Genomic DNA, 24,826 nt, shown 5'->3' with positions numbered 1-24,826 from the left:
CGTCGATCTCTTTACTTTGTCGTTCTCGATAATCAAACAGAGCTACCGATCACTCCTTTAACCCCGCCGGTTCTGTTCTGATGCATTCTTAGCTGTGCCTCAAGATATTATGATATTTCAGTCTATCGGCAAAACCCGAATTTTCAGTTTAAGTCGTCAACTCGTTGGGCATTACCATCGAGCAACCATACATTCTCAAACGGTAGCCTCAACCCTACTGTATTTGCAAAAAAATGACGGAACTGGTGGGAACTCCAGTATTTGGCTTTGTCGTCGGGTGCTCAGCTAAATAATTATATCTCTATAGTAACTGCGGCGGTGGAGGAAGAGTTTCATCGGTATACTACCAAGAGATGGCTGTACGTGTCTAGGATAGCAACATATCCGTTGGCTTCTCATTGACTTAAAAGCAGTTCCAATGACGCCAAAGAAGCAGCGGAGAGGTATCGAAAATTTAATCTCCAGGAGCTTATAGATGTTGCCTTGCAATGCTCAAGCGCAGGGGCATGTATGATATCCCCGCTCAACAACTTTATCGATTTACTCACGACAATTACAGGTACTCGTGTCCTGAAATTTCGAGAAGGGCAATATAATAAATCTCTCCTTCTTACTCTCGATGATGGATCTGAAGTGGTTGCAAAGCTTCCAAATCCTAATGCGGGGCCGAAGATACTTACGACTGCAAGTGAAGTTGCAACCATGGATTATGTAGGTAAGCTTCAGACAGTATAATCAAGGCCCTAGAGCTAATGCCAGAAGTTACGTGAGATTATGGGTTTACCCGTCCCACGGGTATTGAAATGGAGCTGTGATCCCGGAAATCCAGTACAGAGCGAATACATCATTATGGAGAAGGCGAAGGGAAATGCTCTTGGTGAAACCTGGTACCAGCTTCCCAAGTCTAAGAAGTGCGAACTCATAAAGCAGATCGTGCAAATAGAGGCCAAATTAGCAGCATTTGCCTTCCCAGAGCATGGATGCATATATTACACAAAAGATCTACCTTTGAAGTATCGACCCAAAAGCCAAACAGCCCTCCAAGGGGATGATACGAACAAGTTTTGCATTGGCCCGGTGGTGGATCCAGGACTTTGGTCTGACGGGCGCTCCAATTTACCGCTATCTCGGGGCCCTTGTACGGTTCTCATCCTCTTATTCCCGTAGCCGTGTTCTAATGCTTGAAGACAGGGCATGCACTAACCGATTATGCGAGAAGCATCGGTACAAATGGGAGGGCGTGGGCATTGCAACATGCACAGCCACGGATAAACTATTTTCGAAGCAATACAGACCGCGAGATGCCCCATGAATACCTAGATCTCATTGACAAATACTTGGAGGTTGTCCCTCGCTTAACACGTCATAAACCTGAAATTGCTGACCTTCTACAGCCGACAGTATGGCATCACGATCTATACCTTAACAACATCTATGTAGATGCCGCTTCTGACGAGGTCACTCATATCATTGATTGGCAGGGTGTGAAAGTTGCCCCTCTAATATTACAAGCCAGGATACCTCGAATGGTCCGGCACTCCAGCCCAGTTCCGCTTGGTGTTATTATGCCAGAACGGCCAGATGATTATGAGAATTTACCAGAGGCAGACAAGCTTCGAGCAGATAAGCTTTATGAGAGTGCTATATGCCATAAACTTTACGAAGTTTTCTCAATCAAGCAAAATCCAAGACATTATGCTGCTATCTGCCATAATGATACCTGGCAAACGCCTCACATTAAACCAATCAAGTCGATCAATGAGGCTTGGTCGAATAGAGAAGTTTTCACTATCCGCTCATCATTGATGGGCGTGGTGGATCACTGGTCGGAACTGTCACCCGGAAGTCCCTGTCCCATTTCTTTTAGCGAAGATGAAAAACAAGCACACAACGAAGAAATAGACAACCGTGACTACCTTGATCAGCTTATAGAAGTGTACCAAAATGCGGGTATCTTGCCGGCTGATGGAGTTGTTGATCCGGAGGACTATGATATCTTGCACGAATCAAGCTACCTACAGAAAGAGAAATTCTTATCGCTAGCGGAGGATGACGAGCAAAGGGAGTGGCTAAACAAAATATGGCCATACCAGGATCGCCCTGTTGATGCATAACTGATATCCTCACCGTATCAATATCGAGTCGAGAGCGTTGCATCTTTTATGTAACCTGAACCATATCTAACAATCAAACACACACACCTTACAAAAGCTTAGATTAAACTTCCCAGCCCGAGAGTTTAGTTAACTTGGCAGGTCTGGAAGTGACTACAGCTGATTCTGTTACTACTTTATTACTCCAACCTCCACCTACGCACTGGTAAGCCACTGCTTCTTCCGCTCCCTAAATCAGGATATGGGCGACTCTAAACTATCTCTCTCTTAAAATGTCGGGAAGTGTATTTTACAGCTAATGCCGCCGAAGAGGGATGAGTCGAAGTCGTCCACGTACGTCTTCATGGAAAGCACCAGGAAGACTGTCAACTATTTCAGTTTGGAATACAAGGTTTATTGACCACTAGAAGTATCTCAATGGCTTGGATTTTAGCTAGGACCAACCTAACAACCGAATGGCGCTTTTTCCAGAGGGATTTATCCTCGCCTCAGTAAACCCGCCTTACGTACTCCGCATGGCACATATATTGCTTGCTCCCAAGTCCATAACTCTTTTTGGCGCATCGATTCGCCTAACATAAAGATACCTACACAGAAATCTAAGGCAACCTTCTGCGGTTCCTCTGCCGTGTATCATGGCTATCCTTGATCAACAGCAAAATCACCCACAAGGTCCCTGCTCGTGTGACAAATGCCATTGCATCATCGACGCGATTCCATGCAGGCACAGACGCAGATAGGCCTCCAAGTACCCGGGGAGCTACAAGCTTGGGGTAGCAGCACGCAACGGACGAAGCAGCTGAGGACCTTGGGATGGGAGCCAGCTAGTTCACGATGATGGCGTCTATTAAAGAGGCCAATTCTCGACTGATTACCGAAAACCCAGCACCATCAGAGCCTGTTTACTAGGCACTTGTTATCAATATGGCTGTTGATCAAAACCCCTCCATGGCGCCGCCCGATGAAAATATAATCCTTGATGTGATCATTATTGGAGCTGGTCCGGCTGGGCTAGCAGTTGCTTCACGGCTCAATGAGGAAACACCGTCAGCTATGTTCACCGATGAAGAGCATGAACGATACCACTGGATCAAAAAGCATGCTGGACGAATGGCACTCGTGCAGGCACATAATCGTAAAATGAAGGGAGTCAAAGCCGCCAAATACACTGGAGTTCCACTTAGCCATAATGGTGCTACGTTTTCGCCAACAAAGGAGCCGCTGTACTCAACTCTTGTTTTGGATGCTTCGGGGGACCGGTGGTTGTCTAAGTGGAGAAGATATTTCAAGATGCTGGAGATACAGCAGTTGAGGAGCCCAATGTTTTTTCACGTCGACCCTGGAGATCGTGATGGGATGATTGCCTACGCAGGGGAAACTGGGAGGGAGAAAGAGCTTTGGGAGCTCCATAATTGTGTTGGGCAGGAATTGAGCAAACACAAGAAGAAGAAAAGATCCAATGCACGGTGAGTAAAAAGGCTACAATATAATTGATGGTCGACATGGCAAACTGACACGCATATGAAGCATCACAGGAGAGCCTGAGATTGACGAGCGAGACCGCAAAGACTATTATTCGCCGGGAACAGATTTCTTCCTTGATTATTGTGATTCTATCGCCTCTCGATACGGATTGGATAAGCCCGGGCACATCTTGCAACGAGAGGTCGACTGCATCAAGTTCGACTATATCACTGAATTTCCCGAAACTGATAAATTCTTTACCGTGACAACCAAGGAAGGAAACACCTTTCATTCCCGTGTCGTCGTCCTGGCCGTCGGTACAGGCGAGGAAAAGAATTACCCATGGAAGCTCTCGCCAGAAGAAAGGATGGGATCCACTCATATCTTTGATATCAAAACTCTTCCGAGTCCAAACGTCAAGGAAATGATAAATAACCGCAGAGAGACCAATGTCCTGGTTATCGGTGGTGGGCTGACGTCTGCCCAGATATCCGATGTTGTGATCAGGAAAGGCGTGACGAAAGTCTGGCTTCTCATGCGGAGTGACCTGAAGAGTATGTGATGCACCCTTTGCAATATGCTCAAGCAACTAAACTAATTGCTATTTAGTCAAGCATTTCGATGTTGGTCTGCATTGGGTGGGCAAATTCAGAAATTATGAGAAGGCTGTTTTCTGGACAGCTGATGACGACGGAGGTAAGTTTTGTGGTAAGCCCCAAAAGTATCAAAATAATACAATATGCTAAGACATCCTACAGAACGGCTTGAGATGATCAACGAAGCTCGAAACGGCGGCAGTATCAACCCCCGATATCACAAGGTCGTTAAGAAGCACATAGCTAGCGGTCGACTGTCGCTTCACACTCGCACGGTGGTCAGCACCAAAAAATATGATCCGGTGTCTAAAACGTGGCGCATTACCACAGACCCTCCAATATCGAATCTTCCCGCTATTGACTATATCTACTTCGCAACAGGAGTCAGATCAAATGTGAAAGAGATCCCTATGTTGAAGCACATCAATGAGGACTATCCAATTGAAGACAAGGGAGGACTGCCTTGCATCACCAATGACCTGATGTGGAAGGATGACATTCCCCTCTTCTGTACGGGTCGATTGGCCGCGCTACGGCTGGGGCCAGCTGGCCAAAACCTTGAAGGCGCCAGGAGCGGAGCAGAACGTATAGCATGGGGGATAGACGAGGTTCTGGGGAAGCGGAGTGATGATAGCGGTGAGCCTTCCCGGTTTTCCTTTGCTGGGTTGGGCAATCGATATACCTGTCTCGCGAATTCGGAATGACCGTATACACTCTCATCCTGTGAATAATCGATCATGCAATGCCATGTAATCCTCCTGGTACTCTTGATGCGGATATCGTCCTTGCAACTGACCTACAAAAGTACAGAGTACCCAATTTCAGAATTTTAGGCGATGCCCTTGTTCACTTCGTATACATAGTACACTGCTGGCTGAAGGATCTACAAAAGTCCAGCTTATGGGACCCAGCTCGAAGCGATAGTTATCAATCTCCCAGACAGCTTGTCAGTATTATCCTAGCGCACTCCAGCAGGCTAACATTAAAGTTATCCCAATTATCAGTCAAATTAACACCAGAGCTTTACCTCTTAAAAACAACTCTGTTGTCCATCTAGCTTACATTGGCCAATAACTATGCGCGATCTCAGCCAAATAGAGAGATCTGGCTCTACTATTAAATGTAGCTGATGGCCGTTGGTGATCACCAAATCAATATATATACTCCGTATACCCTCAAGAATGCCACTTCAACAGCAACCAACATTCGATACAAAAACTGCTCAAACTTTCAACATTTGCACTTCTCCCTCTTCAACCTTGTTCCCTTTATTACTTGTTGACTACGACCGGGAAAATGCTCTCTCTCTCCAAAATACTCCTGGGCCTTACCCTCCTCGCGGCGGTCCCAGTGTCCCTCGCAGCCCCATCAGCCCCAGGGATCGCTGTGGCCCGTCATGAGCAGCGCGACGTCCTGAACACACTCTCTAAGCGTGCTGATTGCTATGTGACGAGCAAGAAGGGAAAAGACTGCCACGAAAACAAGTGCGCGCCTGCAGAACAGTGCGAACTAAACGATAAGGGCAACTGCGTCTGGAAGAATAAAAAGAAGAACAGACCTTTTGGGTGTGAGCAGTGTTCATGCAAGAAGTGAGTTATTAGCCACTCTACCTTTTGATCTAGATATACTAACGAGTATTGAAAATGAACTAGAACATCCATCTAGGGAGGATGTTGGGAAAGGGCTAGGAAGCCTGAGCTTTTTGCTTCGACCAACGCAATTTATACCAATGATTAAATGTTACGGGTTCGGGATATGGATGGATAAGGGATGGGGGAGTAAGTACATTCCGGTGGATGAGGCTTGAGTGTTGGTCGCTCGCTCCTCCACCACGTTGAGGGGGTCACTTGACAAGGAACATGTAGGGGGAGTTAACCTGTGCCTGAGATCACGTACAATGCCGATCTATATTTACCAAAATGAATATGTGATGGCTATCTTCAAATCATTACTTTTTGCCTTGCTTGTGTAAAGATGACTGCTATATACATAACTTCATATTGAGCAGATAGAACCAAAGCCGTGCACACCCTATCCATACCCCTATCCCTATCCCACCCCAATCTTCCATTTCCCTTTCCCGCCCCTTAAGAAAGCCAGCAAGCATAAAATACATAAGTAGTGGTGTGACTAGAATGAGAATGGGGAAATGTTGAGAAGTGAATAGCAGAGATCAGACCAGACCAACCAGTCAGAGGAGAAAGCAGATGAAACGCAAGGTATAGAAGATAAGAAACAAGGGCAGAAAATCGAACCCATATGCACGCTAGTATTTGAAAGAATTAAGTCGTAAGTTTTTTTGGTAGTTAGTAAGTGGGTAAATCCATTCCGCCTCCAATTTTGTATGTACCTGTCCGTCATGGCATAACATAGCATAGCGAAGCATGGAAAAGAAAGCGGGTAGAGAAAACAGAGGAAAATGGTGTAGTGGGATAGTGGATGGAAGGGGTGAAGAACGAATCTAGGCCCGCAATGCAATGAATGAACCAAGCGTAAACAGAGAGTAGTGAAAAGAAGATGGGATATTGAGAGCTGTGGTGACAGCATTATGCAGTAGCAGGGGCTTAAGCCTGAGCTTACGCATCACCGGCCGCGGCAGGGGCAGCTGTAGCCTGGGCTGGTCGTCCACGATGTCCGTTGCCGTTTCCGTTTCCTCGATATTCACCACCACGACCGCGTCCACGGCCACGGAACTCTCCTCCGCCACGGTTAAAGCCGCCACGACCACGGTGCTCGCCGCCACCACGCTGGCCCTGGCCACGACCGCGGTATCCCCTTCCGCGTCCGCGAGTGTGGTGGACACGCTCGAAGCCGTCAACTGGCTGCTTGGTGGGGTCAGTAGATGCAGCTGCAGCTGGAACATCCTCTGCCCAACTATCGGTGGTTTGGAGTGGTGGCCGGGAAGCGGTCTCAGGAGCGGCAGAGGCCGGAGGAGCGGTTTCAGCCGCCGGGATTTGGACGTTGACCCATTCCTCTGTCACGGCGGAGGCGGTCATGGAGTTTGAGTCCCAGCCAGGTGCTCCTGACCTAGCCTGTGCGAGTTCGTTAGCTGCGACATTCTGGGTGGTTGCTTGTGCGGGAACTGGCTCTTCAGCGTGTGGTGGAGCGGCGGATTGGAAACCGTTTGTGGCTGCGGCCTGCGAGACAGAAGGGTCTTGGGCTTCGGTCAGACCGGCATTGGCGACTGTTGGGTCAGTTTGGAGAGCGCTAGCGGTAGTGGTAGCAGCCGTAGTTTGCTCCTCCGTCCAGGCGGCCTCGGGTGTGGGTTGGATGTACTCGAGAGAAGTTCGTTTGATTTGTGCGTCTATAAAAATCCGTTAGTTGGTAAATACGATGGCATGCCAGCAAGGAAAACGTACATGTGATGTCGAGGAGCTCAGACTCAACGCTTGGAACCTTCTCTTCCGCGCCATCAATCAATTTGATCATGGCTTCGACCGCCTGCTCTGTTCCGCCGTAGACCTGATACAGGGAGCCCTCGAATCCACGGCCCTCGACAGAATGCTCATCAGCAACACCCCTCATAGCTGCAGCCGCGCGTAAGAAACGGCTAAGCACCAGCAACCGTTCCTTGAACCGTTTCTCGCCATTCTGCTCTGTCTCGACCACGAGGGACTTCTTCAGAGATTCAAGCTCCTCTTTATGCTGCGTTTCGAGCTTTGTCTTTTCCTTGGCTTGTTGCTCTTCGTAGTACGCTTCGAGCTGTTTGTATTGAGCGATTTGCTCTTCGATATGGGCAACGGTTTCCTGGAGGGCAGGCTTCTTGAGGGCCTGGGCTTTCTGGTCTGCGTTGATTTTCTTGAGGGCCACGAGCTCTTCGAGGGTTTTGCCTGGGTTTTCGGCGATGATGGCGTCGACTCTGGCAGTTGCGTTCTAGGTACTGTTAATCTATCTCTCTTGTCTAGAGCAGTAGAGTAGACAAAAGCTTACCAGCTTCTTGTTGGTGTTTCGCAGATTCCTAGCCCAATACTGTTAGTATACAGTCCAATTTTCCATAGAGATATATTGAACACACTTGTGAAGTTCTTTGAGAAAGCTGGGTTCATGCTGTCCGTTAGTTGCAGCTCCTTCAGCAGAGACACTGGGTGCATCAGCATTAGAGGCAGCAACAGAAGCAGGGGCAGCAGTAGAAGCAGCCGCTACGGCAGAAACCTCTCCCTTGCCGCGTCTCTTCTTTGCATTCTGTGGTGGGATGCTGGGAGCTGTTCCGGCCGACATGGTTGGATTGATGGTTAAATCAGGTGTCGTGTGACTGTGTGTTCAAGCAGATAGGTTGTAAGAGGAGCAGTGACGGTAAAGGAGACTAGGTGCACAGTTAAGAGATGGGGAGGGGGATATCTAGCTACAGAGTGAGCGTAGAAGAGTGAAGATGGAGAGTGAAGTCGAGCAGGTGAAGTGTGTTGGTAGAAAGGTTTTTCCACTGGGAGATGCGCGCAGTCACACTACAAAGACACTCTCCACACAGCAGCAGGACGGCACAGCACAGCAGCGCAGGACTTGAGGATAGTCTATAGCAAGTGTTTATGGGTTTGTTTATATAATTACTGTTGCTACTATTCACTGTCCAGTCCTCGCGAGAAACGAGTGAGAGGGCTAGAAAGAGATGGAAGTGTGAAGAATGCACCTAGTCAATGCATGCAGTAAACCATGTAATATGCTATAACTACTCCAGACTCCAGGGTATCTCGTATATTCTCATCCCAGCAGGCATAACCATGACCGTCGTAACGCCGTCAAGTAAACGATTCCATCATTGAACTCCATGTAGATGGCCTATCCTATCCCTTGAACTTGCGCAATGTTCCCTAGAGCATAACTTGTATCAGAGAGACGCATAGACAGATGTATTCGACCAAGTGAGAGCAGGAATCCTCACCTCAGTAACGCGCCGTATAGCTCTGGCCGAGACGCCCTTGTCACCGCGCTTCCTTCCCTGGATCGAGGCCTCGCGCATCAACCTGCTGGAGTAAGTATGACAGTCGACAGAGACACGAGACGGCGAGACGAACTCTTGCATGAATAGCATGTAATCTAGGAATATCTGTATCATCGTTAGCTCGTCGTCACCATACCATCGTCGTCATATCAAAGGGTTAATCGTCTATTGTTGATGCGAATGTAATGCTCACCAAGATATCCGCATTCTTGCTCAAGGCTCTGCGCGTGTGTGACTTGATAATGCGTTTGACCGTCGCCCGCGGATACAGCTTCTGAACCGCCATCTCTCTTCTTCCTATTCTTCCTTTTATATCTATATCTTCTTTTCTTCTTCTCTATCTCTTCTCTACAGCTCGTGTTTATGTTTACTCATGTGACCTCACGTGCTAGTCATGTGTCGTCATAGCACGTGGGCGCTAGTCCCTATCGGGGCATGTCCGAAAGCAGGAAGAAAGACGAAGGCGAAACTTGAAGCGAAACTTGAACCTTTGCAAGATCCGATTCTTCGCCTATACAAGAGACAATTGGACCTCGTTGGACCTTCAGAGAGCTCGTTGGGAGTTTGCTGCTGGTAAGATGCGTTTCGGGAAGACCCTACAGACGTCCGTCTACCCGCCATGGAAGGACCACTACATCGAATACCGGGCGCTTAAGAAGCTGCTGCGCGAGCATGAGAGGTCGGAGGATGGCGAGGACGGCGAAGGCAGGCCCTGGACGGACGAGGACGAGGAGAACTTTGTCCAGGAGCTCATCAACGTTCAGCTCGACAAGGTCAATTCTTTCCAGGTCGAGACTTACAAGAAGCTGCGGGAGCGTACTAGCGAGTGTGAGGCCGCGCTGGAGCCATTGGCCGCCCACAAGGGAGAAACGAAGCTGGAGGATCTGAAGAAACACGAGGCAGTTGCACAGGAGACTCTCACCAAGCTCGATCGCATCACGGAGGAGCTGGGCGAGCTCGAGAAGTTCAGCCGAATCAACTTCACCGGCTTCCTCAAGGCGGCGAAGAAGCATGACCGCAAGCGTGGAGCCAAGTACAAAGTCCGGCCGCTGTTGCAGGTCCGCATGTCACAGCTGCCGTTCAACTCGGAGGACTACTCGCCCCTGTTGTACCGGCTGTCGGCCATGTTCTCGTTCGTGAGGTCGATTCTCGGCAATGGGGGGGAGTCCGTACCCAAGGATGGACCGGCGGTTGACACCCAGCTCGGCCGTGACGCATATACCTCCCACAAGTTCTGGGTCCACTCCGACAACCTGCTCGAGGTCAAGACGTATATCCTGCGTCGTCTGCCGGTGCTCGTATATAATCCGAATACTTCAAAGGAGCTCGATATCGCCCAGCGTGACCCCGCGCTCACATCGCTCTACTTTGACAGCCGTTCGTTCGACCTGTACAATCAAAAGGTCGCCAATAAGCCTGCTGCAGGATCCATTCGTTTACGCTGGACAGGCCAGCTCAATAACCAGGTCGAGGTCTTCCTTGAGAAGAAAACCATGAACGACGGAGATAGCAGCCGTGAGGTCCGCATTCGCATCAAGAAGAAGCACATCAACGCTTTCCTCGATGGATCTTACAAAATGGAGAAAATTATCCACAAGATCGAGGTCCAGGGCAACGGCGATCCTCAGCGTGCCGACAACCTCAGGCGAGACGTCGAGGAAATTCAGGAGTTCATCAAAAGTTACGGCCTCGAACCCATGGTTCGTGCAAACTATACCCGCACTGCGTTCCAGATTCCTGGTGATGACCGTCTTCGCATCTCGCTCGATACCGATCTAGCGCTTATCCGCGAAGATACGCTCGACCTCGAACGCCCTTGCCGTGACCCCGAGGACTGGCATCGCGCGGACATTGATAACAAAGAAATGGAGTTCCCTTTCTCTGACATCCCGCGCGGTGAGATCTCGCGCTTCCCGCACGCACTCCTGGAGATCAAAATCCGCAATACCAACGGCAAGCGTCGCGGAAGCAATGTCGAAGCCTGGCTCTCTGATCTCATGTCCTCTCATCTTGTTAAAGAGGCGCCGCGTTTCTCTAAGTTTGTGCACGGTGTCGCTCAGCTGTTTGAGGATAACATCAACAGCTTCCCCTTCTGGCTCAGCGACCTTGACACGGACATTAGACAAGACCCGGAGACCGCCTTCCAGAAAGAACAAGAACGAGTTGCGAAGCAGGCAGAAGATGAACTTGCTGTTGGCAGCTTCATAGGAGGCAGCCGTCAAACGATACCCAGCATCCAGCACCTTGTTGGCTCCCCCATCAGCCGCATGATGACGGAAGAGTCGACTCCCAAGACCCAAATTCGCATTCAAGGAGTCGACCAACCTCTCTCCCCCCGCACCGAGTCCCAGCCCCAACTGACCCCTCGTCCTCCCATCCCCGAACTCAGTCTTGCACCTCCTCCCGAGCAAGCCAACGGGGCGCAACCTGCACCCTCTTCCCGCCCAACGTCGTCGCTACTTCGCCTCCCCTTCTCCATGTCCCGCTATGCCCTTGCCCATCGCACCTCTCAGACTCAACTACCACCCGGCGTCTCTACCCCAAGCTACTGGCTCAAGGACACCGGCCCTGTCCGCGTTGAAGCAAAAGTGTGGCTCGCCAACCAACGTACCTTTGTTAAATGGCAGCACATCTGCATTCTCCTCGCGGGTATCTCGCTAGCCATGTACAATGCTGCAGGGCCTGACAAGACCGTCACTCGCTACCTAGCCCTTGTGTATACCGGCTTCTCCATCTTTGCGGGAGCCTGGGGCTGGTGGATGTATGAGACTCGCTCGCGACTGATTCGAGAACGTAGCGGGAAAGATTTCGATAATGTAGTCGGCCCTCTCGTCGTCTGCCTGGGTATTGCAGTCGCTTTGGTGTTGAATTTTTGGTTCAAGGTAGGCTTCCCTCGTCCCTTACTTAAGGTCTCGCTCCGTTGAACATGAACCTGCGTTCGAACGGCCATCGTGTAACACATCACATTACACGTCAATCTCAACCACCTATATCATGACACGTCTACGTCTACCCCCTGTGTAACAATTTGCTAACCCTCGCTCATACAGTACGCCTCCATAGTCTGGACGGTCGATCCTGTCCCCAACGTCCCGTCGCCAACAGGGATTATCACCGAGTCCGCGTCGATCTCACTGCCATTTATGACGGCCCGTCCCGAGTTCCAGGCTCAACTTAACATCTAACTGCCATTTAACTTGAAGAATCTACGTTTTTCTTTAGTGAATTTTCCAAGGTTTGCTTTCAATGATTGTTTGTGTGCGGACAAGCTGCTGAGCAGAACAAAAAAAAGAAATATACCAAATATCTATTTATATCTATATGAATTATCTATGCGATTGTTTGTTTTTATTGGACTAATTTGTTTTCCTGCTTCTCATCATGGTTATCAGTATTCTTACATATTGTTTGAGTATATTGTGTGTGCGTGTACATATGAATGTTTATATTTGAATTTATATACAATGCGACACTAATAAATTATCTTAAGCTCATCTCATTACTTCATTATAGAATAACAGCTAAATTTTAGGGCCATTGGCCATAATCACACACACTAGCTAATGACGGAGTTATGATCAAGATGATCAATTGATAGATAACTAGCTATGACAGAGAGGGGATGATTTAACTGATCATTAGACATCACACAACCAACAGACATGCACACGTAGAAAGGAAAGAGACCATAATACAACAAACAAAATATGGACAAAGAAGTATAACACAAAGCTGGCAACAATATAGCATAGCTTGAAACGGGAAGATTAAAAAAGAGAAAAACAGATAGTACCACACCGCCATGATTAATTTGGGACCGAAAGGTTTATGCGCCGTGTTCCATCTGTAGAAAAATGAGAAAGAGAAAAGAAAAGAAAACCCTGTACACCACATTAATGACCGAATCTGCGTTCGGATCCGAGAAGAGAAAAGTGCAAGGCGCCGATGAGAAAGAAAATGAACATGCAGTCAAACTTAGAATGGAAGAAAAGAGGCATAGAGAAGAAGAGAAAGGGGAGGGGATTGCAATCGCCTAAAAATTAAAGGGTGCAAATTCAGCATGTTAGTCGGTTTATCCAAGTATGCACGCCGGCTTGGGAGATAGTTAGGGGGTAAGGGTGAATTAGTAGTATGACTTCTGCCCAACTTTGTAGTTAGGAAGTTCTTCAAACCAGCAGGCTTGCGGGTCATATTGGTAGACTTTGTATTCGACGCCGTAGGGTTTCTATAGAAGTAATGAGCACGAAGGTTTATCATAGGGTAAGTGTATATAATGACGAGGGTAGCTTACCGGTTCCAGAGAGTAAATTATTCCCAGCGGCACTGCAAGGTCGGTAAGATCCTCCCTCTTCAGGCCTAGGAAATATGCCAGTAACGTTCTGGCAACCGACCTGGGTCCAACGAGCAGGACATGGTCCGTCATTCGCTCGACTTCGACGATAACGGCGCGCAGTCGATTGACAACGTCCAAATAGCCTTCTCCTCCAGGACCAGGGAATCGATAATGCAGTTTCTCTTTCCTTCTTGTCTCGAAATCAGAAGGGAATCGTTCGCGAATCTCATCATATGTCAGGCCTTCCATTAATCCCGCATTCAACTCGTTAAGCATTCTCATCTCCTTGATATCATATTCCTCTTCGTCGAAGAATTGTGCCGTCTGGATTGAGCGGGTAAGCATCGAAGTCCAGACGCAGAAATTTCGCCCTCCCTCCATTATCTGAGCTGCATATTGTGGGTTTGGAGGCGTGCTGTCACCGGGCCGTGGCGGGAAGTGGGTTGATAGGGCTTTTATCTTTTGGTATTCTTCCCAGCGGGCGCGTTGGTGATCGATAAATTTGGCAAGGGCTTTGGCATAGCGAGTCCCGTTTTCGCTGAGGGGTGCATTGCCGCCTATTCTCCCGCTGATGTCGTCCAGGCTTTCACCATGGCGAGATATCCAGATTTGACGCGGGGAGAGGTTGAAGTTTAGTAGGTAGGAGACAACTTGGGAAGCCATGAAACCGGTAGCTTGGTGAGCGACGATTTTGCGACAGACATCGATGGTCTGGACGTATGGCATGTTATGATGTTCCTCGTACTCTCCTAGAGGCACATAGCTGCGTTCGTAGAGCTTGATACGCTTCTTGAAATCTTCCAGCGCAACGATTGGTTCCATATCCTTGTAGTCAGGCCCTGAAAGTTTGAGACGCATGTTTGATTCCAGTAGCATTGCGTCGTAGCAGCAACTCTCCAAGAAGAGGACGTTGAGCTCCGGTCCGGCCCGTTCACGAATACGTGCCATCACCGCTTTACGGCGTTCCAGGGTGCTGTTGGTTGCATCGAGGATGCCGGCGCTTCCACCTTGTTCAAGGATGTAGTCCAGTAGTTCGTCGAGGGTACCAAGGGCGACCTGGTCCCTCAGCTGGACCGCACGTCTGTTGTCTGGGTCGAAGAATTTGGCGGACTGGTCCATTCCATCCTCAGATTTAGATTGCTCCTCGTCCAACGCAGCGTCAGTCAGGGGACTTGGCTCGCGCTGTTCTGCTGGTTCTTCGGGGGCCTTGTCGTTCACAAGAATGGTGGCTGGCGGGACAGAGCTCGGTGGCATATCAAGTGGTGGTATTTCGCCTGATGGCACATCCTTTGGTGGTGTAGTAGCGTTTTTCTCTGCCGCGTCGGCCTTCGCCTGCTCCTCTGGAGGGAGATCGCCTATGCTGAGCTCTCGTACGCTTTTCCGCAGCTTTTCATCAACTGCCGGGTCAACCACCTTTGGTTCAACTTGCGGAGTAGAGCTGGCCACTACTCGACGGCGTTCTCCAACATTGAATATCCTTGTATCGTGCTGTAGCCAGTTCAAGTAGCGGCACAACTTCTTCGTGATATAGCTTTTCCCTCTGGCTGGGAGTCCAACCATGACAATGACTAGCTTTGATCCAATATCACGCTGTGCAATACGGCCGTCCGGAGAGACCTTGGACTTTGTAAGACCGGGTATGTCGAGAGTAGTGGCTCGGTGTTTTCCTGGAGTCGAAGCTCCGGAGCCCAGGGATCGCGGTGTGCTACTTCCATCGAGCGTTAGAACATGTAGTAGAATGATCTCCCCACGGATTGTATAGAAGGAACGAGTTAGTAAAAAGGAAAAAAAAAAAAAAAGAAAAAACTCACATCTGGGGCGACGCTGGTGCACTGGGAAGGGGAGTATCTGCCATGGAGATGCCAAAGCCTGGAGCAGCTAAACCGCCAGATGATTGAGCAGCAGCAGTCTCACCGCCGCTGGTTCGACGCTGCTGGGGCTCAGAGAAGCGATCTATCCCCAGAGCTCTCCCCACGACGGTTTTTGCAGGCGGTGCCAGAGTCTGGCCATAATGATGTCCCGAAGCAGCCGGAGAAGTAGCAGGACTATGGGTGCCGGACGAAGTGCCAGAGGGAGAGTGATCGAGGTCCGTCATGCTCGCGGATGAAGACGCACCATCACCTCCAGACGCGAGAGGCGACAGCGGAATCGACGAGGACGAAAAAGCGCGATTCTTGATGCCGGGAAAGTCGTTCCTGTGAGGCTTGGTCGTAGTGCTTGAAGCTGGCGATGCTATCGATGCCGGCGCTGAGCTGAAGCTAGAATTTCTCACGACCACGGCCCTGGCGAGATGCGAGTGTTGATGCTGCGAGTGCTGGTGGCATGGTGTCTGGTGTCCAGCGGCCATGAAGCTGAGCTGCAGCTGAAGCTGCCCGTCGCAAACCGCAGCCTTGCCCTGTACTTCTTTGACCTGTTCGATGTGTTTTCTGCGCTCTCGTTGGTGGTTTCTTTGACTAATCTATGATGGCGCAGATGGGATGTCACTGGCTGCAGCCCTAGCAAAGTTAGGCCCACCGATGACCTCACCGGTAGATGTAGATGTAGATGTAGATGAAGATGAAGAAGATGTAGAGTAGATGATGAGATGAGGTGAAGAGATGTAGAGAAGGTGAAGTGTGTGGAAGCGTAGGATGGAGGAGGAGGATATACTTTTTGCGAAACAGCGTTGCCTCTGCGTCTTGACTAGGCGATCGTCCCGGAGGCGATCATAAACAACAGGGAGGAAGCTGGAGATGAGCTGGAGGATGCCAGAGTGGCGTCTTTAGAGTACTGGGTGTGTACGGGATGCATTAGATTGATGTATATTATATAAAAAGAATACCTAGATCCTCCCTAGGCCAAAGTACGTCATAGACACGAACAGGAGCATCTCGCATCTCAGACCAGAGGTCGTAGAGAACAGCTGGATAGAGGCTTTATATGTTCCTCCGCCGCGTAGAAGCATAGCTGAAGCCAGGTCTCTCAGCTCGGTAGTTCACGAGGCTGGCGGCCATCACGCCGCAACTCAGGGCCCGATATGCGTCCTTCGCGCTGGATCAGGCCGTCCAACAGCCTCCGCTGGCTCGTCCACGTCGGAGTGCATCGATTGCCAAGGGATTCCGCCCTACTCTGCAGCTCGATGGTAGCACATCCGGTCCGCTGATTGACAAGTCGAGTCCTTGGCTCGGACAAGATATCGACTCGACTCGACGTCAACAATATGCCGATAAGAGCCCAGGAAATATACTCCATTCCTCCATGACCCGTGTATACTCCAGATCTGTCCAACGCCGCCCCGTCCGTCCAAACCGTGTATATATCAAAAGAAAAAGTCCCTTCCATGCCGCTGCAAAGGTGGATAGAAATAAAGCCCGAAAAAGTCGAAGTCGTAAAGATGGAAACAGCTCATACCTCCAGCGTCAAGGTCAAGGCCAGCAAACACCCGTACGCCGCAATACTCAACGCCGTAAGCACAACCACCACGTTCCCACTCGTCCTGAACTTCCGCCTCTGGACGCCGTCCTCATCGACCTCGGCGAAAAACTGCTTGTTCCCCTGCTGTCTCCTGAACAGGCCGATGGTCATCACCCCCGCTCCGTAGACGGCGAACAGTGCACCGATACTGTAGAACTCCGCCGTGAAGATTTTCAGTATGATAAGTGCAAAGGAAAACTGCGAGATGGAGGTGCGGATGTATGCTCCTTCAAACGTCCGCTGGGCCGCGCGCACCTCGACCATCTCCTCCGACGTGAGGACGACGGACCGCGCCCGATGGCGGTGCAGATGGTAACGGTCTGCTGCACGGCGCTAGAAAGAAGTCAGAACAACATATTACATTAGGTGGAGATGACGGTGTATTCGACTTCTCGACCCTGGTTTGGCGGATACACCCCTGCTCTCGGAATACGGGACGTACCTCGAACATATTGCCTGTGGATAGCGGAAAACGGCCTCGGGAGACTGTGTGTCGAAAGTAGAAAGAGGGTATGGAGGATGAACCCGTTCACTCTGGGGCTTGCAGCAGGTGAATATGTGTTTCTTTTCCTTCTTCCGACCGATTTTTGGGCTTTTGGAAGATCAAAGGATCACCGGGTATGGTCACGTGTCTACCCCGGACTGACCTCGAGATACTAAGATGGTAATAGATAGAAGATGGTATTAAGATAGATATAGTTGAAGATGTCGATTCGAGAGAGGAATAACTGAAAGGATGGGGGAGTATTCTCACTCTGCTCTAGGTGATGAGTATTGCTGAAAACATGCAAGTACAGGCTATTAGATTTGAAAAGAAGAAAGCAGCCGCGAGACGACATTGATAATAAATACACCATTTCCATTTCATCCATACTCCCATATCCTAACGTCTCATAGTATCTGTAGACCCCTGTATTGAATCCTCCTGTGGTCATATCATGGCTAACCACGAGTCATGAGCATAGTTGTAGCATATCATATTGCCACAGATCATCCCGTATCGCTGCGCTGCCGTTGGTGTCCTTGGTCCCAGCCGGAAATGATATCCATCAGTATAGAGACCGCTCTCAAGCCCACAATCCACACAGTAACGCAATAAGCAGAGGAAATAACTCCCTTTCTTTCCCCCTTCTCCTTCTATCATTGTTGTTGCGAATTTATCGGATGGGCGGATTTTGAAGCAACAGCCACAAATAAAAAAATGGTCTCGTGGTGGTGACGCGGATGCATTTTCGGTATAACATGGCCATCTCTCAATTTCAACTAAGTCTTCAATCGTCGGCTCAGGGCACCTTGATAACGGGAGTTTCCGATCCTCTGGTGATTTCTTGCCTTTCATAGGGATGTAACACTGGTTGTATGTCTTTACATGAAGCTCCTGACAGGTTAAGGTCAGGGCAAGGCGAGACGAGTAAGGCAAGTAGCTGCTGATTTCGCCCAGCAGCTCGACGGGCAGACCCTGTAGGGTCGTCTCTTCGACAAGTTCAGCGGATTATGGGTGTGAATTTTGGCGGCTCATGTAGTGTAGATATGATGTTGAGCTTCGTAAAGCAGAGCAGAATATATGCTTCTCGCCTTGTACGCTCAGTGATGTGTTGCACATCGTGGCTAGAGACGCGTGCAGTAACACTCTACAACACAACACAATCACCATGGCGCCAGCATATACAGGTATCCCACCCATAGCACAGACAAGTCTCGATATCACGCAATGCGATGGTATCAAGGTGGTTCTCTCTTCTACTTCACGCTCATGGAAACGCGAGTCCTGGATATGCTCGGCCGAGTCGTATCGAGGAGAGGAGTTGAGGCCTTCATCTCGTCTTACCAGGACATTTATGCTTAGAGAGAGCTCTAAGGTGGTATAAGTTACCGGAGTGCGGTATATCCATATCTGAATCAACTGAATGCTGACTGACATTCAACGCAGAGACGAACAGGACGAACAGCTCGAGAAGTGTTTTCGGCCGTTTAATGGCTGCAGAGACGACGTTGGTCCCTTAACCGAGCTCCCGCCGTTTAACTCTGGCTAAGGAACCATGGCCGATAGACAAGCCCCCGGGTTATTGGCTTTGTGGAGAGAAGAGCGTAATGATCACTCTTTCATAGGCGGGAACAACCGGCGGTGGATACGTAGAGACGGTTGATTTGCGGGCTGCTGGAAGTACCCCAAAATTCACGACGGGATAAGAGGCCGACGGTTCTTTTCTTTCTCGACGAGACCATCTCGCTCCGTCCGTCCTTTGTTAGGGCTTTTTTGGTTGCCTTAATCCTCAGTCACTGCTCAATTCGATATATACACACATTCATCGAAGTGTTCTCCCACAGATAAAAAGAAAAGAAAGTCGAGAGAAGCAGGGGATATCTCCGACTAGCAGCCCTTGCAGACTGATATTCAACGTCGTCCCTCCTGCAAGGCCGATCCAAAATCCAGTGGAACCATGGCGTCCTCGAGGATGATAGATGCAGACGAAGGTAACGAGCTCTCCCGTCCACCCGGCCCCTGAAACATACATCTATCTACTGCCATTGGGCCCTCTAGACGCAGAGAGCCGCGGAAGAGAGCTCAAGCTGACCAGTTTTGCTTTTTTGCTTCTGTTCTACAGTCGCCAAGCACAACAAGACGGATAGCTGCTGGGTCGTTCTTTATGGAAAAGTGTACGATGTGAGTGCTTCTAGGCCGCTTATTTTCTTTTTTAATTTTTGGGTCCCTAGCCTTCCTGCGCGCTTCCGGAGCGATCAAAGCGCTGGGCTGGTTGAGAAGCAAACTTGCGAATGAGATGAGCTCAATGAGCAGAGGCGCTATGCCTGGTGGGGAGGGGGTCTGAGGGACCTCAGCGAGATTGAGATAGAGCCCGTTCTGACGTCGACTTATCTTTGTTCTCTACTTTCTCTAGGTTACAGGTTTCCTGCCCAGCCATCCAGGCGGTGCGAATATCATCCTCCAGCTGGCTGGTAAGGATGCCACTGAGGAATACGATCCGATCCATCCAACCGGTACTTTGGAGGGCAATCTTCCCCCAGAAGCCCTGATAGGCACTGTTGATGCGAAATCGCTTGCCAAACTTGCTCCCGAGGCAGTCAAACCAAACAAGACCAGCGAGGGGCTCCCTCAGCTGTCATCTTTGTTGAACATGGATGATTTCGAACAGGTTGCCTCCAAGCAGCTAACCCAGAAGGCGTGGGCGTATTACTTCTCCGGGGCTGACGACCTGATCTCCAAATCATTGAATCATAGCATCTATCAGTCCATATTGCTCCGCCCAAGGGTCTTCGTTGATTGCAAGGAATGCAGCCTGGCAACCACCATGTTGGGGCACAAACTTGATATCCCTATTTATGCTTCTCCCACTGCAATGGCACGGCTGGCTCACCCAACAGGTGAAGCTGGCATTGCTGCTGCGTGCGCCAAATTTGGTGCTATGCAGATGATCTCCAACAACGCCTCCATGACCCCGGAAGAAATTGTCAAGGATGCCCCCGCGGACCAGATGTTCGGATGGCAACTATACGTGCAGATCGACCGGAAGAAAAGCGAGGCTATGTTAGCACGCATTAAGAAGCTTAAAGCCATCAAGTTCATTTGCCTGACGCTCGACGCTCCCGTCCCTGGGAAGAGAGAGCTTGATGAACGTACTAAATCCATTGCAGCCACCCCTGCCATTGCGGATATAGTGAAGTCTTCGGGGGGACACGAACTTGCTGGCGGTAGTGGCCTGGGACAGCAGTTATTCGCGGGCACAGATCCATCGTTGACATGGAAGGACACCCTGCCATGGCTGCTCAAACATACGGATCTTCCCATCGTCCTCAAGGGCATTCAGACACATGAAGATGCTTATATCGCCTCACTACACTCCCCACAAATCAAGGCTATCATCCTCTCAAACCACGGCGGAAGAGCAATGGACACCGCCCCACCAGCCGTACATACGTTGATGGAAATCCGTAAATACTGCCCTGAGGTGTTTGACCGGATTGAGGTCTGGATCGATGGTGGAATCAAGAGGGGTACAGATGTTGTTAAAGCATTGTGCCTGGGTGCTAAGGGCGTAGGTGTTGGCAGAAATGCACTATTCAGCCTTGCAGCCGGCGGAATCCCAGGCGTTAAACGGATGCTTGAGAGTATGTCGACCTTTAAACTCCTTTATGTTGACGGGTTCTGTACTAACATATTCTATAGTCCTCTCAGCCGAGACGAGGACGGCAATGCGGCTATTGGGCGTCGAAAGGGTGGAGGATCTCGGTATGCAGCATGTAAGTGGACCGGTTATCAGTTCACACTTCACGTACACAACTAACAATCATTCAGATCAACGCCCGAGCTGTCGAACAGCAGCTTTATGATGGCGGTTCAGGGCTGGATGGCTTGAGACGTACTATGAAAGCCAAAATATAACGGGCAGAAGAGGATACACAGATTTTATGACTATTTTCCATTATATCTACACTCTTGGACAGACCTAAAATATTATATATTTCCTATTTACATTAGCATCAAGGGTGCCATTTCCGGGGTTCAAGGTCGCTAGATATTTGGATATTATTTCTATTCCCTTGGACATGCTATGAAACGATTCTGGGTCCTATGAATGAGAACGAGCTATCTTCTTGCATAACCCGCAACTTCAATGAGCAACTATTACTCCGTAGCCTTCTCCCCTTGTATTAGAGTCACTCTCTAAAGAGTTAAAAAAAAACACTTGATATCGACCCCTGTTAGGCTTCATGAGCTTGATTAATTAAGTCTCAGCTAGCCGGCTGGCTTTCCCGCTAAAACATTCCAGTTAAACCAACCACCAACCCCGGGCTCTTCCTACTCCAACTCCAACCTGTGCTTGACACGGCATCGAACAGGACTCCAAGCCGGGTCCTTGAGGTAGTATCCTCTCTATTTACACCGGATAGGGGTGTCTTCCTTGGAAATTTCCGCTGACACGGTACTTGAAACAGCTACGCGCTTCATTGCAGGGAGCGGGGTACTTTAAGAATCTCACATCGAGAACGAGATAGCAATAAAAAGGAGCATCCTTCAACTTGCCAGAGCCGGCGGAAGGACACACGAACAACCTCTCACGGATCGAACGCACTCCCATGACCTCAATCTGCCGCATCCCTATAACCCTCCTACTCCTATCCAGAGTGTCTCCGAGGACGACGGTTCAAACAGCGGCACCTTCAGAACTCACCAGAACATTCATATTACAGTCCATAGGTCAGACAGAGTCGACTATGTCGTCGGTTAATGATAACATAGCTGCTGGCACCAAGCGGAAACGCAATGGGGACCCAAAGTTCTATGCGGTGAAGATTGGGTTTCAGCCTGGAATATATCATCAGTGGAGCGAATGTTTGGCCCAAGTGACGGGATTTAAGGGAGCAGTCTGTACGTGATATGTGGCTATACCTTTTATCTTAGCTATCCTTAAGCTATAGAGTGCTAATGCTGTGCGTGATTGTAGTCCAATCCTTTCCTTCCCGAGCGGAGGCCGATGCGTTCCTTACTGGCAACAGAGCTCCATCTCCACAGGGCGGCTCGACTACGATATGTACGAAGTTCTACGGCATTCAGAGGGGCAGGGTACCAGGTGTATACACAGACTGGGCAAAGGCGCAAGATCAAGTGAAAGGATTCCGTGGACCTCGATATCGCAAGTTCTCTACCAGAGAGGAAGCCGAGGCATTCGTACGAGATGGCCAGGCGCCTTTAAATAAGGCTTCACTGCCAGGAGCGCCAGGGATGATGGAAAGCAATTCCAAGGACGAGACTGGCGAGGAATATCCGGCAGGAACTGGCCCACTGCCGCCTGGTGCGGACGACGGATTCGACCCTAACGTTCTACTTGATCCGACTACGGGGAAAATAGTGTATAAAACAACGACACAGAAGGAGGCGACTAAGCTACAACCGAAACCATCTGGTCCTCCGGGCATGCTTAAGATTTACACTGATGGGAGTGCTTTGAGGAACGGAACTGCACGAGCTAAAGCTGGCGTTGGCGTGTATTTTGGGCCAGACGATGAAAGGTACGTAATGGCACTCGGGTTCTAAACTCTTTCTTTCTATTTTGAGTTACATCATCCGCTGACCCATTGTCCTACCTTCTATCTCATCTAGCAGAAATGTCTCAGAACCCTTAGTAGGCAGCCGCCAAACCAATCAACGCGCCGAATTAACGGCCATATCTCGGGCACTTGACATCGCTCCTAAACACCGCGATGTCACAATATTTACCGACAGCAAATACTCGATCGACTGTGTGACAGTATGGTATATAAACTGGCAACGGAACAATTGGACAACAGCAGCCCAGAAACCGGTCGAGAACAAGGACCTCGTTCAATCCATTTTAGCTAAGATCGAAGAACGCAAGTCATTGAAAGTGAAGACGTTATTCGAGTGGGTAAAGGGACATAATAAACATGCAGGCAACGAGGCCGCAGATCGGCTAGCGGTGAATGGCGCAAATATGGAGGATGTGAAAGTTGAGGAATTGTCGGAGAGCGCTGAGGGTGCGAAGAGCAGAAGTAAGAGCAAGAGTCAGTCGCGGCATGATAGTGACTAGTCGTTATGAAGGGCCGATACCACCATCCTGAAGCATTTCCTACATTTTGTCATATTATTTCAGGCCGTGCTGATTCCGTGGCCTTGTTTGTCTCGTATGATATACCTTTTTGCATTCTGCACTTTATGGCGCTAGGATTCTTTTGAAGGGCTAGATAAATTGGAGAAATACATATATCACATCTATTCTTACAAGCATCTATCTCCTATGAAGATTTTACATTTCAATATAAGACTTCATCATTAATTACTGACTAAGAAGGTGTCAAGCCAGATATGGGTATCTCAGGGTATATCTAGAGTATATATATGTGTGTGTCAGTATGTTCTAGGATGGTATGGAATACCACACGCCGAGTACATACGGACATCCTATATCCAAGATGCTAAATAAAATACTAGCTCATTGACATAGTACTACACCTGCTGCCAATGCCGCAAGGAGCACTCCTCTCAAACTCAGTGCCTTGCCCGGTGCACCGTTCTTAGGAGAACGAATAGTAGTAGCGTATGTATAGTACAAGCTGGCGTCGGTCTGCGTACCCAGAACAGTCGACGCGGTTGTACTGGGGACATTCGCAGCAGGGTCTGTATTCGCCCATTGTGACATATACTTATAGAATTCAACAGTCGGGGGTTCTGGACCGCAGTATGCTTTCCATGCTGCGTCAACGTAGCTCTGTGGGAACCAGTGATAGCCTTTACATTGTCAGTTGAGGTCAAACCCAAAAAAAAAAAAAGATAATAGCGGATAGAAATGTAAGAAGGTGGATGTATATACCCTCAATTCCGCCATGTTTCTCAAAGCACTTCATACATCCAAGCACGGAGTCAAAGAAGGGATATTTCTCGCAATAGCATTGTTGCTGTACATCGAATTGGTCAGAATAGGGCAGGAGGCCTGAGATCGAGCCATTTGTGTTCTGAAAATGACAGTTTGTATTTATCGCAGCTTGCCGTTTGCATGGCGCCTCGTTGATCAAGTATGTCGGCCGCGGAGTGCTAGAGGAGCCGGTGGGAGAGGCCCGTCTCTTGTCAATGTCGAATGACTTTTCGACATCAAAGGGGTTGAAAGGCAGGTAGCACACGTTGTAGAGGTGGTGATCGAGATCATTGAGGCCGGAGTATTGGGATGAGACAAGGTAAAACTTGGACAAGAATACTCCATTGGGAAAAACGGGGTAATCGCTTGATCCGGGGAATACAGAGCTGGTGGTGCTAGACGCTGTGCGACTGCCGAAACGCGGGAGGGTAGTTGGCGTCGGCGTCAGCGTCAAAGTAGCAGATGGTGTTATAATATCCATGGCTGCGACGTGGTATATCCTGGAGTTCTGCAGATAGTCTCTCACTGATTTCAAGCTTGTC

General features: G+C 49.4%; 8 protein-coding genes across 8 annotated transcripts; 5 read left to right on the top strand and 3 right to left on the bottom strand.

The window, feature by feature from the left end:
• Positions 1 to 849: 849 nt before the first annotated feature.
• GIQ15_02866 (phosphotransferase family protein) lies at positions 850 to 2,114 on the top strand (the record flags this gene model as incomplete). Its single annotated transcript, XM_033550283.1, has 2 exons — positions 850 to 1,138; positions 1,192 to 2,114. 2 exons carry the CDS (start codon positions 850 to 852, stop codon positions 2,112 to 2,114), a joined length of 1,212 nt encoding a protein of 403 aa, XP_033407444.1.
• Positions 2,115 to 3,038: 924 nt separating this feature from the next.
• GIQ15_02865 (uncharacterized protein) lies at positions 3,039 to 4,878 on the top strand (the record flags this gene model as incomplete). Its single annotated transcript, XM_033550282.1, has 4 exons — positions 3,039 to 3,580; positions 3,642 to 4,132; positions 4,188 to 4,274; positions 4,337 to 4,878. 4 exons carry the CDS (start codon positions 3,039 to 3,041, stop codon positions 4,876 to 4,878), a joined length of 1,662 nt encoding a protein of 553 aa, XP_033407443.1.
• A 1,872-nt stretch (positions 4,879 to 6,750) lies between these two features.
• Positions 6,751 to 8,220, bottom strand: GIQ15_02864 (uncharacterized protein; the record flags this gene model as incomplete). The annotated part of the gene is made up of 4 exons (XM_033550281.1): positions 6,751 to 7,478; positions 7,534 to 8,047; positions 8,105 to 8,132; positions 8,186 to 8,220. The coding sequence occupies 4 exons, from the start codon at positions 8,218 to 8,220 to the stop codon at positions 6,751 to 6,753; spliced, it is 1,305 nt and encodes a 434-aa protein (XP_033407442.1).
• A 1,468-nt stretch (positions 8,221 to 9,688) lies between these two features.
• Positions 9,689 to 12,295, top strand: GIQ15_02863 (uncharacterized protein; the record flags this gene model as incomplete). Its single annotated transcript, XM_033550280.1, has 2 exons — positions 9,689 to 11,992; positions 12,161 to 12,295. 2 exons carry the CDS (start codon positions 9,689 to 9,691, stop codon positions 12,293 to 12,295), a joined length of 2,439 nt encoding a protein of 812 aa, XP_033407441.1.
• Positions 12,296 to 13,233: 938 nt separating this feature from the next.
• Positions 13,234 to 17,347, bottom strand: GIQ15_02862 (6-phosphofructo-2-kinase; the record flags this gene model as incomplete). Its single annotated transcript, XM_033550279.1, has 6 exons — positions 13,234 to 13,335; positions 13,402 to 15,148; positions 15,255 to 15,896; positions 15,970 to 16,091; positions 16,834 to 17,229; positions 17,339 to 17,347. 6 exons carry the CDS (start codon positions 17,345 to 17,347, stop codon positions 13,234 to 13,236), a joined length of 3,018 nt encoding a protein of 1,005 aa, XP_033407440.1.
• A 1,990-nt stretch (positions 17,348 to 19,337) lies between these two features.
• Positions 19,338 to 21,295, top strand: GIQ15_02861 (L-lactate ferricytochrome c oxidoreductase; the record flags this gene model as incomplete). The annotated part of the gene is made up of 5 exons (XM_033550278.1): positions 19,338 to 19,371; positions 19,503 to 19,561; positions 19,794 to 21,021; positions 21,080 to 21,153; positions 21,209 to 21,295. 5 exons carry the CDS (start codon positions 19,338 to 19,340, stop codon positions 21,293 to 21,295), a joined length of 1,482 nt encoding a protein of 493 aa, XP_033407439.1.
• An 833-nt stretch (positions 21,296 to 22,128) lies between these two features.
• Positions 22,129 to 23,462, top strand: GIQ15_02860 (uncharacterized protein; the record flags this gene model as incomplete). The annotated part of the gene is made up of 3 exons (XM_033550277.1): positions 22,129 to 22,282; positions 22,359 to 22,923; positions 23,015 to 23,462. The coding sequence occupies 3 exons, from the start codon at positions 22,129 to 22,131 to the stop codon at positions 23,460 to 23,462; spliced, it is 1,167 nt and encodes a 388-aa protein (XP_033407438.1).
• A 402-nt stretch (positions 23,463 to 23,864) lies between these two features.
• GIQ15_02859 (uncharacterized protein) lies at positions 23,865 to 24,765 on the bottom strand (the record flags this gene model as incomplete). The annotated part of the gene is made up of 2 exons (XM_033550276.1): positions 23,865 to 24,160; positions 24,243 to 24,765. The coding sequence occupies 2 exons, from the start codon at positions 24,763 to 24,765 to the stop codon at positions 23,865 to 23,867; spliced, it is 819 nt and encodes a 272-aa protein (XP_033407437.1).
• Between the last annotated feature and the right edge of the window lie 61 nt (positions 24,766 to 24,826).

The sequence above is a fragment of the Arthroderma uncinatum genome, assembly GCF_011692745.1.
Source record: "Arthroderma uncinatum strain CBS 119779 chromosome Unknown scaffold2, whole genome shotgun sequence".
Taxonomy (NCBI): domain Eukaryota; kingdom Fungi; phylum Ascomycota; class Eurotiomycetes; order Onygenales; family Arthrodermataceae; genus Arthroderma; species Arthroderma uncinatum.
This window is presented reverse-complemented; position numbering and strand designations above follow the sequence as displayed.